General features: G+C 45.7%; 2 protein-coding genes across 2 annotated transcripts; one reads left to right on the top strand and one right to left on the bottom strand.

Moving 5' to 3' along the window:
* Window positions 1–873: 873 nt before the first annotated feature.
* LOC118403996 (chymotrypsin A-like) lies at window positions 874–4,891 on the top strand. Its single transcript, XM_035802895.1, has 7 exons — window positions 874–1,001; window positions 1,633–1,724; window positions 2,153–2,247; window positions 2,982–3,093; window positions 3,566–3,719; window positions 4,039–4,172; window positions 4,715–4,891. Exons 1-5 carry the CDS (start codon window positions 956–958, stop codon window positions 3,686–3,688), a joined length of 468 nt encoding a protein of 155 aa, XP_035658788.1. The 5' UTR covers window positions 874–955; the 3' UTR covers window positions 3,689–3,719; window positions 4,039–4,172; window positions 4,715–4,891.
* Window positions 4,892–5,776: 885 nt separating this feature from the next.
* On the bottom strand, window positions 5,777–9,573 carry LOC118404087 (leucine-rich repeat serine/threonine-protein kinase 2-like). The gene is made up of 3 exons (XM_035803047.1): window positions 7,718–9,573; window positions 7,016–7,215; window positions 5,777–6,231 (listed from the first exon to the last, which is right to left on the bottom strand). Exons 1-3 carry the CDS (start codon window positions 9,492–9,494, stop codon window positions 6,109–6,111), a joined length of 2,100 nt encoding a protein of 699 aa, XP_035658940.1. The 5' UTR covers window positions 9,495–9,573; the 3' UTR covers window positions 5,777–6,108.
* Between the last annotated feature and the right edge of the window lie 1,813 nt (window positions 9,574–11,386).

Genomic DNA, 11,386 nt, shown 5'->3' on the forward strand with positions numbered 1-11,386 from the left:
TCTAACACACTAGTGTCACTTTTACCACACCAGTACATGTCTTGAATACAGGAATGAATGCCTTGTTGGCTCTGATGATTTTTGAAAATGTAGCCATCTTTTTTTTTAATCCATTTTTTTCGCCCTATCGCACTATTTTTGCAGTCTGCAGAGGATGTCATCCATAAAATTTATTTGCTGTGGCCCAAATGAAGACATTGGAAAAAAGGGAAATACGGGAATTCCCTAAATACCTAAAAACAGCGGATATAGGCTACCTCGCGGATAAAGGTCAACGAGCAGGGCAATATTTCCAAACCCATGCTCGACCGGGCAGTACGTTTGCAAGGACGAGAAAACATTAAAAGATTAGTCATGAGGATAATTTGTGTACATTTCTTGTGTATATTCGCTTCGAGTTTCTTTCCTAGATCAGCCCGACCGGGCTCCGGTTTGGAAAGATAACCTTGGTATCAAGGTCACATTTAGAGCAATAGGCAAAAGAATACGCAAAAATTATTAGTCATTTTCATAATGTGTGCACATTTCTTGACATACTTTAACTTGCTTTCCCGCAAATAATCCGGCCGGGCCCTGGTTTGGAAATTCACCCCAAGACAGGTTAGTGACAACTTTATGTTGGGGATAGATCAGTTAACGTTACTTTCAACGTTAGCCTCCTGTTCATGAGAAAAGAATCACTATACATTTAGTCAACACGCCCAGGATTATTTCGAGGAAACATCTTCAGAATTAAAACAATTAAACTCAAGAGGCCATCCTAGATCCTCGAAAAGGAACTAAAACAGGACGTCGTAAAAATCTTGAAGTAATTCATCAAAATTTCTTATCAGAGGCGCTAGCAAACGTTACGTAAGAATTGCCCCCGCGAATCCTTTATAAGTGCGGCCCGGTCGAGGCTTCGGTACTTTCTTCCATCGAGCGTTGTCTTACACGTCCTTGGAACACAACAAGCATGAAGGTTTTCGTAGCTCTTGCGGCATTGCTGGCTGTGGCCAATGGTAAGTCATGCAAACTTCATATCATTACCTTCGTGTAGAAAGTTTTTTTTACAGGTTTGCGATAGCAGAACCTGTATCGTTTTTGTTGGCGTCCTTGGGCGCCGCCATATTTTTCAGTGTGTTTGAACGTTTGTGTTGTTGTCTCTTCCCGAAGGTGTAACTGGAGACTGGTAGGATGCAAAGGTCGACTTGAAGGTCGAAATGGTTTCTCGGTAGGCTAGCAGGAAGTGACAGAACATTTTCCATATGCTAGTCACGAAGGTTTTGTTTTTGTGGTGTCTGGATGTTTGTGTTCTTGTCCCTTCCCGAAGTTGCAATCGGAGACTTGTAGGATGTAAATGTCGACTTGGAGGTAAACATGTTTTTCCCGCATGCGGGGTGTCAGGAATTGGGCTGCGCACCAGGCGTACCTGGGCTGGCTATTACGTCAGGCTTCTCAGATACCCTCATTCATAGCTCCAATTCTTCTTTCACTTGCAAACACTACTTTTTGGGCGAGTCTAATGCTATAGTATTGTGTGCGAGTACCTTGACACAAGGCTAGAGGGAGAACATTATGCATTTTTATTTCAGAAATGTTGCCTTTCTAGTTTCATTTAGTTCACTTTCGGTACTCCGTTTCTTGCTACAGGATGCGGTCAGCAGGCCATCCAACCACGTACCATGGGCATGACTCGCGTGGTCAACGGGGAGAACGCGGCTGCACACAGCTGGCCGTGGCAGGTAAGGCCCGGTCACATCCATCGTGCGATCCCAAACTGATGGAAGTCTCGGGATAGTCGTGAATGGGTCGCGCGAAATCTATATGTCTTTTTACCGAAAAGGCTGTCTAAGATCCTTATCAATGGCTGGTTCGCACGACGACCCACAACGAATAAGACTGTGAACCACTGATAAGTTACTTATCTAAAGTATGCAGCCTATATTAGTAACTGTTATTCTTCGCTATAGTATAGCTCAATAAAGACGAAAAGTTCTAGAGCCGATAACTCTACTTTTGAGTGATACTTTCCATCACATCAAAAGTGGATGATATCTGAATCGTCTGAACGTTAACATTATGCAAACAATTGCTTTCTTGAATAACCTGTGTATTGTGTACGTCTATGTTACCGGGATGTCTTAACTACACTCTGTGCTTTTGTTGTCAGGTGTCGCTGCAAACCTCCAGCACCTGGCACTACTGTGGCGGAGTTCTGATCAGTGATCAGTGGGTTCTGTCTGCCGCTCATTGCTACCAATCCGAGTCAGTTTCATTCTCATTCTTTCAGTCTAAGTTGTCTTGCCTTAGTTGCTTCATGTCTGTTTATATGGTGTTTAAGGATACAAGCCGAATCACGTGTATCACCTCTTGAGGGGCTCGTATGTTTTGCCAAGAAATATAGATGGTGAGTGACCAGCACGTCCAGGTCTGTCCTGCGACTTGCTACATAATGTAATAGAATACTCTACAGGGCGTCTGCTACGTTCACAGTTGCCATGGTGACAGCCGCCTGGTCCAGGTCATTGAGATTTACCACGTTTATGGAAGGATTGACATAACTAGGTGACTATCACCTTTTCAAGATGTCAACCCGGAGACCAGATTGTAAGGTTTGATCCACTCACACCGGGAAGTTCCCCTACTCTTTTCGACAAGTGAGGCGGGTTCTTTAATGTGCGTGGGGTGTGGCTCTCCCCGAACACGGTACCTCAATTTAACGTCCTATCCGAGCGACGGCCCTAGTCGAAGGTAGGTGTAAAAGCCGTGTAAAGTGCCTTTCCCAAGGGCATAAGATCGGTGCCACGGCAGGGTTCGAACTCGAGATCCTGACCCAAACACGCTGCAGCTGCGCCACGCGACCTCACAGTTTTAGACTGACCCTAGTTGTTTACAGAGGAAGGGGAAGAGAAATAAGATAAAAAACGATGTTTACCTTCCACGTAGGTAAACATTATCACATGTTGATTGTTGATAACCTCTGAACTTTGACCCGACAGCTACTCGACACACAGCGTCATCCTGGGTGAGCACGATCGCAGCTCCGGCAGTGAGGACATCCAGGTCATCCCCATCGAGCAGGAGATTATGCACGAGCGCTACAGCTCCAGGGTAAGGGGAGGTTTCTTTTCTTACAGGTCAGACGCTGGTCATTCAATATACATCCTTTGAACAAAAAGGACTAGACAAAGTACAGCTGAGAAAGTTAATAAGTCAACTTTCTGACGAGATCTGCAGGCAAATATACCGTCATATGATCAAAAAGCCTCAATGAAAAATAGCCTTGCCGGGCCCCGGTTGGGACATGTGGCGTCAGCCTAAGCTTCGAATTCAGCATTGGTAACCGAGTGCTGAGAGGATTTCCGCACTGGAAAATGAATGCTGAGACAAGGTTCAGCACTGGAATACCAGTGCTGAGGGAGCTTCAGCACTGGAACTTGAGAGCCAATCAGCACTGGAAAACCAGTGCTGAACTTCAGCACCGGGCGTCCAGTGCTGCGGCCTCTTTGACCATAGTGCGGAAGGCGAAGTTTTCGTAGACTTGTAAAACAGTAACTGTTATTCTCCAATTTAAATCCAACAGACCATCGAGAATGACATCATGTTGGTGAAGCTGTCCAGGCCCGCTGTCCTTGGTGATCACGTGAGCGTGGCGTGCCTGCCGGAGCAGGGCGAGACTCACCACGACGTCGGCGGGACCTGCTAGATCACCGGCTGGGGCCGCACCAGTGGAACCGGTAAGTTGTTGTTGTTGTTGTTGTTGTTCAGCTTGTAGCACCTACCCTGGGAGCTAGACTGGATCTGGTAGCTAGCGAGTTTATTCCGCGGGGTCCCAAGGAGGTCAGACGGTCGACCTCATGGGCGCTCCGAGGAGCCTCATTCAGGCTCAAGTCGGCGGGCTGTCTGCCTTGGGGCCCCGTGGAATAAACTCGCTAGCTACACAAACACTTCTGGGATGGAGTGTATCTGGTATGGATCACCATCTGAACTCACAACCAGACTTAGTACCACGTACCAAAATCCCTGTCGCTAACACCCCCCTCCCCCATTCTTCAGCTGATGGCGCAATGGTCCTCCAGCAGGCCAACCTCCCCCTGAGGACCGACTCCCAGTGCGGCAGCTCCTGGGGCAGGAACTACGACTCCACCAGCATGCTATGTGCCGGACTCAACGGCTCCGGTGGATGCATGGTAAGGCTTCAGCCTGCGTCACAATTCAAGCTAACGTCGCCCGAATTTTTAGGTCGGATGGAACTCGCCTAATTTCAAAATAACCCGTTCGACGACCATTTTTTTCGCTGAAATTTTCCCCATCACAAATTGGACCGGCTTTTCACTGCAGGAAGTTTGAGTCAGGGTCCCCATTGGTCGAATCCCAAAACCACTTCGACCAATCACAATCAGTCTGATAGCGTCTATCTGATTGGTCTTTCCTACTCTTTTAAACATAGGATATTGGGGTTTTCTTTCCCACAGTCAGTAAAATCTCACCTGCTAACGTTTCGATGCCTTCTAACTGGAGCACTGCTTCTCGCCGCTACATGTAGGTGGCGCTTTTACTGCGAGAATACAACCCCCAACGTGGTTAAGTTTGTATCCCCCTCGTCCCGGTTCAACACTGTGGTTGATTTTTTTTCCAGACTGCCTTCTTGATCCAACGGATTCACCTGTTGTCTTTTCTGTTTATTACATTGAACCTTTTCATTGAAGACTTTATTCTTTTCATTCACTAGGGAGACTCTGGCGGCCCGTTCGTCTGTGAGAGGAACGGTGCGTACGACATTGTTGGTCTAGTGTCCTGGGGCTCCAGCTCCTGCAGCACTTCCTACCCAACAGTCTTCGCCAAGGTGTCCGCCTACAGGGACTGGATCGAGCAGAGGACCGGACTCACCTTCTGATTGGTCCACTGAAGCCGGGTCGCCATTGGTCGAATTTCAAAATCTCTTCGACCAATCACAACCAGTTTGGTAGCGTCGATCTGATTGGTTGAATTGGTCCGGTTCTTGCCGGATCGATACAAACAGTGACGCTGTCTGCATTTCGCTCAATAAAGCGAATGACCCGTCTGAAAAACATTGTGTCTGTCGCTTCTTTGTTTCATGCACGTTCGTTACAGGTGATACGAACATGTTGCGCCAGAAATTCAGAATACGAATCATTGTAGTCTGGTAGTATATACATGTACAAAATCCCATTTCGATGTTATGAAGGAGACAGAGAGGAAGAGAAAGACAGATAGAGAGAAAGGGTGAGAGAGAGAACAAATGAGTCTGTTCGTATGTGTGTGCGCGCGCGTTTCATTTGTGTGTATGTGTGATCTTGTGTGTGCGCGCGTTTGTGTGTACACGTGTATGTATGTGTGTGCGCGCGCGCGTGTGTCATGTGTGTTATGTGTGTCAAATTCATATACAATATTATTTCTCTTTCCATTTTAGCACAGAAAAGCAGACATTACAAATGAACCGTTGTTATCTGAATGCTTTATAATTTCAAATAAAACGGCGCTAGATTCTGACACATGAGACTTATTGAGACATACATGGGTAGTTCTGACAAAGCATGTACCAACGTCAACCATCTAAACCATCTAAAATCTATCAGGGTTACTAGTATTCCTTTGAGAATCGGGAAATATTGTATAAGATCAAGAATAAGAAGAGAAGCAGTGGTAAACTTGTCGGTATCTGGAAGAAATGAACACCTACTGCAAACAGTGTGTAAGTCAGTCAGTCAGTCAGTCAACAACTGGCAAAGTTCTCAAAATATTTTAATGTGAAGTATGGGGGGCTTCCAAGGCAAAAGTTATCGGTCTTTGATCTGAAAATACAGTCTATAATAAGCGTTAAAACGAAATAATCTGGTTAAAACGGCACAAGAACAAGCCGCGCTAGGATTCCTTAAATATTGTAACCCCAAAAATTAGGCCGTGATCCAGCCAGCAACCCTTTTGGGTCGAGTAATGTTCAATACCTTATGATTACGGCCGCACACAAAAAAGTCATAGTAAACCACGTAACAACTCATTTCCGATCGGGTCGGGGACTTTTCTGTACTGGTACCCACCCCTAGCATGCAGTCTAAGTTTTTTTTTCATAGATTGAATGTTACAAAGGATTTATAATTCTTTTTATTTGTCTTCATCATGGCTAACGCCCCTGTTGACGTTTGCGGTCATCACGGCGACAGCATCCAGACGACCGAGAAGCTCCAGACCTTCCGTGATCTTTCTCGCGGCTTCAAACTTATCCACCTAGTATTGATACAAGGAAAATTTTAGGAAGGTCATTATCACATCCGACAAAAGAAGAGACCAAAAATGTCCCATGTCTAGTTCGGAGCGAACCTTAATCGTAAACACACCCAAATAAACAAAGTCGAAGAATTCACAGAAATGTCTATAGCTAGTCAACAGACCTACTGATATATCTACTAGTAAGTATAAGAATAGGTTTTTATATACCGATGGTCTCTTTCTCGATTCAATATGTTGCACGTTCAGAAAGGCCTATGAATGGAGAGTTTTATGAAATTTCCTCATTGATTATGCAAATTAGATTCGGATTTGCATAACTACATCTAATTATTTCAAACATCACAAGTTATCTACATAGAAATCATAACGACTTCCCAGCCCTTTTTGAGTCATTCTCTTTCAAATTGTAAAACTAACCTGGCTCCTGAGGTTAGAAAAATCCACCAGGGACCCGCCAGGGACCCGCCAGGGACCCAAACCTACACCACTTAGTCTCAGTCTTTACCACTCAAAAATCACGAGCATAGCATGTCAAGAACTCCAGATATCAACACAGGAATTTCTACTTCAGTTACGTAACAAGTCGCTAGAAATTTGATAATTTCACGGTGTTATCGGGACCTACCAATTACACATACCAATTACACATACCAACTATCAAATTCCATCCATCCATTCAGGCCTTCTAGGGTTATGCTGTTATTCCCCCTCCTACACACTATACCAAAAACATGCATAACCTTTTCACGGAGGTAAATGTAATTTGACAGTGAAGACTCACCTTGGTTCCATAGTCGATGAGAAGCGCCATTGTTGGACTTTCCGTCCGTTGGAAGTTGAGGATCTCCGTCACTCCGTAGCCCAGATGATCGGCGAGACCCTTCCAGTCGTTCCCGAGGACTCGCGGGGGGTCCAGCAGGAGGGCGAGCTGCTGGATGTGGGAGTACTGCAGCTGGGTCTGAGGGCGGGACCTGCGGCTCACTAGGGGAAACGTACAGCAGCATACTTAGTACTGAATGAAACACATTAGTTACGCAAATGAGGTCCCTATTTACACTAAGTGAGCTGCTGAATGTGGGAGAACTGCAGCTAGGACTGAGGGCGGGACCTGCGGCTCACTGAGTGAAAAGTACAGCAATATACTGAACGATACACATAAATTACGCAAATAAGGTCCTTATTTACATATGGCGAGCTGCTGCATGTGAGAGTACTGCAGCTGGGTCTGAGGATGGGGCCTGCGGTCCTCTACGGGAAAAGTACAGCAATATACTTAGTTTAGCACATCAATTACGCAAATAAGGTACTTATTTACATAAAGCGAGCTGCTGGATGTGGGAGCCCGAGGACGGAACCTGTGGCTTACTAGGTGAAAAGTACAGCAGTATACTAAACGAAACACATTGATTACGCAAAGAATGTCTTTATTTACATAAAGAGAGCTTTTCATGGAGATAACAAGAAAAAATTGTACAGGACGTACCTGCAGTACTCATTGCCCGCGCGACCTGGTGCTCTCGTCCGCAACACAGGAACATCAGAGGGTGGCTCTCATTCGGGAACATCTCCCCACTTCCTGCTAACTTCAGCACGTGGATTCTCTCTGGTTCTGTGTAGTCCGAATGTGGTGCCTCGAAGGGACAGCAGACTCCACTGGTGTAGGACATGTTCGGGAAATCCCTGCGCCGAATGGCCTCAAGGATGTCGTGTAGCATCCCAAGCAGGTCAAAAGGATTGCTTCCTGTTGCTGACGTCACAGTTATCTTCAGAACGTTTTGGTCAGGCGCTGGTCTCATCGGCTCAATGGTGAACCAGAAACGGTTGGCCACGTTGAAGCACCCCACGTTTCGGAAGACATGGGTGCGCGTGTGCGTTTTCTCCTTCACCTTACACAAGGCGAGGCACCTTGCGACGACTCTGGTGTACACGACGTCGGGGTTGAAGGTCTCAAAGTCGATGTAAAAGATTTGATCATCGTCGCCGTGCCGTTCCGAAAGGCTGCGATGCAGCTTGGGGTTGTATTCTGGTAGCCGGCTAGGTACAAGATATGTTGTGTGACCAGGGTCACAGTCGGCCTCCTCTCCTAACGGACACAGCATGTCGTAAGCAACAAGCAGCTTCAGCAGTACGGAGGGCTCGTCGATGTTGAGTTGGGCAACCGCGCTATGGATGAAGTCGGAGCGAACGATTCCCTTCTTTTCGAGCAGAGTCAGATGTTCGACATACTTGGGCATCCCAATGTGAGTCGGTTGTGGACAGGTTATCTTGGCCATGGCATCCACAAGAAGCTGTGGGTCCAACACAACGTAGTTCTTCAAGGTTTCATCATTTCCTTGGTAGATGATGTCACCAGCCTGGTCGAAAGTCGTCAGTACATCGTAGAATTCTTCTTCGTTTTCCAGGCCAATTTGAGAACACTCTTGTCGTAGGTTATCCAAGGAAATGATGGGTTTTTCTGTACGCTTCATGACTTCTAAGAACTTCAGCCATCTGATGGGAAGTTGCCTGCGTACGTAGTTGGCTTGCTGAGTCATGGTCCATATGGCGTCGCGTAGACAGATCATGTCCTCATCAACGGGCTTCGAGTTCTCGACGGGAAACAAGGGCGTGTGGTCGGCATTTAGAACAAGCAGGGAAGAAAAGCAGGTTGATCTGTACAGGTTCTTAGAGAGAAACGTGGCGACATCTTGCCTTTGGAGTGAAGTCACGCTGTCTCGGTGTGTTCCCACCAGAAACACTGCGCAGTCCTCACTACTGGCGTGAGTCTTCACAGAATGAAGCCAAAACAGTAGGCGTTCCAGCGTTCTGTTCTGATTTCGGACAGCTTCAACCAGACTGAACACGAGTAAGTACACTGCCTCGTGGGCGAGGAAGATGTGGTGCATACTGTAGTACTCCTCGTCACCAGCGAAGTCCATCAACGTCAGGTTCGTTGGGAACGACTGCGCCCCATTTTCTTTCTCTCGCATGGACTCGTCGATCAGTGTGACAGGAATGCTCAAGTAGTATTGGTAGTACTGGTAGCATTCTATAAGCAATAGTGCCATAGCAGTAAAGACAGCAACGTAAGAAATATTGTCAGCGGGTGTCAGGTGCCATCCAGCAGCGAGACCGAAACACAGAGAGAGTAGCACGCCTCCAAAGACCTCACCACAGCATTTCAGGTACAGATGTCGGACTGGCACCATCGCCGACAAAGCACGACCTGTTACCAGACCAAAGCAGGTTCCAAACCCCGCGCAAAAGCCGGAGTATAGCATAAGGACGGTTTCCGGTATACGATTGAAAGTACTCAGAGCAATAATGACAATAAAGAGGGACAGATAGGTTTTACCAGAGAACTGTCACTGTGCGAAAGGGTGTGATTTCCGGACAAAGTCGGAGTTGACATATTTTTGGACATGCTAAATATTCGGACTGTGTCCGGGCACGATGTTCAATATTTCCCATATCTGGAAATATCATGAGTCAGGAATTGTCTTGTTATGTATCCGGACAAATAAGACTTTCCTGCTTTTCAAGATACGCGCCATTGACGTTTCTTGCCTCCGAATACGTGATATGTTCTACATTCTTTACATATCCAAGGTCCATATATTTCGATAAGGAATGCCCGGACAAATTAGGAGTTTGCACGAAGCATGATGTGCATTATTTCTGGGCCATTGTCATATGACATTTTCAATTCATTATGTCTCAGAATATCATGAGTCATGAAATGTTTCAGCACATGCCCGGACGGATAGAATTTCCCGTTCTTCCGAATACGTGTCAGGGACGTTTCATGTTTTCGAATTCATACTATTTTCTTTTCTTTCCATTTACGAGACATATCCGCGACAGATATTCCATGGATTAGTTTTAGGACAGATTCGAAGTTAGCATATTCTGACCGTTACCGATAAAGGTATTCTATACGTGAATTGTGAATCGGTGATTGTTTTATTGCGCATCTGAACAAATAAGACTGCATTTTTTTGCCGAAATTTTCGCTCCTTCCGAATTCATATTCCGTTCCATTTACGACAGATGTCCAAAACAGAAACATTCCAGAGATCAGTTTTCGGACAACTTAATGGTTAACAAATTACTTTTCTTGTCATACATGAATCTGAGATTGTTTTGTTGGGTATCCTTAAAAAGGTTTCCTATCTTGTCAAATACACGTCATTAACGTTTTTGCTTCTGTATATTATTCTACAACGAGTATGCCCGATGTCAATGTATGTTTACACTTTAATTTTCTGGTAATTGAAGCTTAAGCTTCCATATACATGTGCAAATATACTGACATCGACATTTACAATCAAATGACACAGAAAGTAATCTTTGCGATGGTAACAATTATGAGTCAAGTATTATTGTTTCTTTGCATATCCGGACAATATCTTGAACAAAGTTCAGTCAAAACACTCCACCCCAGCGGTGCAGTTTGGGATAGGTCCATATCCGGACAATATCATGAATAAAGTTCAGTCAAAACACTCCACCCCAGCGGTGCAGTTTGGGATAGGTCCATATCCGGACAATATCTTGAACAAAGTTCAGTCAAAACACTCCACCCCAGCGGTGCAGTTTGGGAAAGGTCCATATCCGGACAATATCTTGAACAAAGTTCAGTCAAAACACTCCACCCCAGCGGTGCAGTTTGGGATAGGTCCATATCCGGACAATATCTTGAACAAAGTTCAGTCAAAACACTCCACCCCAGCGGTGCAGTTTGGGATAGGTCCATATCTGGACAATATCTTGAACAAAGTTCAGTCAAAACACTCCACCCCAGCGGTGCAGTTTGGGATAGGTCCATATCCGGACAATATCTTGAACAAAGTTCAGTCAAAACACTCCACCCCAGCGGTGTAGTTTGGGATAGGTCCATATCGGGACAATATCTTGAAAAAGTTCAGTCAAAACACTCCACCCCAGCGGTGTAGTTTGGGATAGGTCCATATCCGGACAATATCATGACAAAAAGTCACTCATGATATTGAATACCAGCGTTGCTGTGTGGGAATGGTCCATATCCGGACAATATCACGAGGCAACTTTACTCGTAAAGCGGTTATGCAAGCTGTGCAAAGTGCCGAGCAGACCAGTACGTTGGCATGTCAACGGTGCGCCTACTGGGGCAGTCGTTGCAGATAACAGCCTA

The sequence above is a fragment of the Branchiostoma floridae genome, chromosome 17 (genome assembly GCF_000003815.2).
Source record: "Branchiostoma floridae strain S238N-H82 chromosome 17, Bfl_VNyyK, whole genome shotgun sequence".
NCBI classification, from domain to species: domain Eukaryota; kingdom Metazoa; phylum Chordata; class Leptocardii; order Amphioxiformes; family Branchiostomatidae; genus Branchiostoma; species Branchiostoma floridae.

Excerpts from the sequence above, each read along its gene's own strand:
- LOC118404087 (XM_035803047.1), bottom strand. The coding sequence starts at position 9,494 with ATGCTATACTCCGGCTTTTGCGCGGGGTTTGGAACCTGCTTTGGTCTG. Across the intron at positions 7,216-7,717 it reads GCGGGCAATGAGTACTGCAG|TGAGCCGCAGGTCCCGCCCT; the intron begins GTACGTCCTGTA and ends CGTTTCCCCTAG. Across the intron at positions 6,232-7,015 it reads TCATCGACTATGGAACCAAG|GTGGATAAGTTTGAAGCCGC; the intron begins GTGAGTCTTCAC and ends TATCAATACTAG.
- LOC118403996 (XM_035802895.1), top strand. The coding sequence starts at position 956 with ATGAAGGTTTTCGTAGCTCTTGCGGCATTGCTGGCTGTGGCCAATG. Across the intron at positions 1,725-2,152 it reads CACACAGCTGGCCGTGGCAG|GTGTCGCTGCAAACCTCCAG; the intron begins GTAAGGCCCGGT and ends TTTTGTTGTCAG. Across the intron at positions 2,248-2,981 it reads GCTCATTGCTACCAATCCGA|CTACTCGACACACAGCGTCA; the intron begins GTCAGTTTCATT and ends TTGACCCGACAG.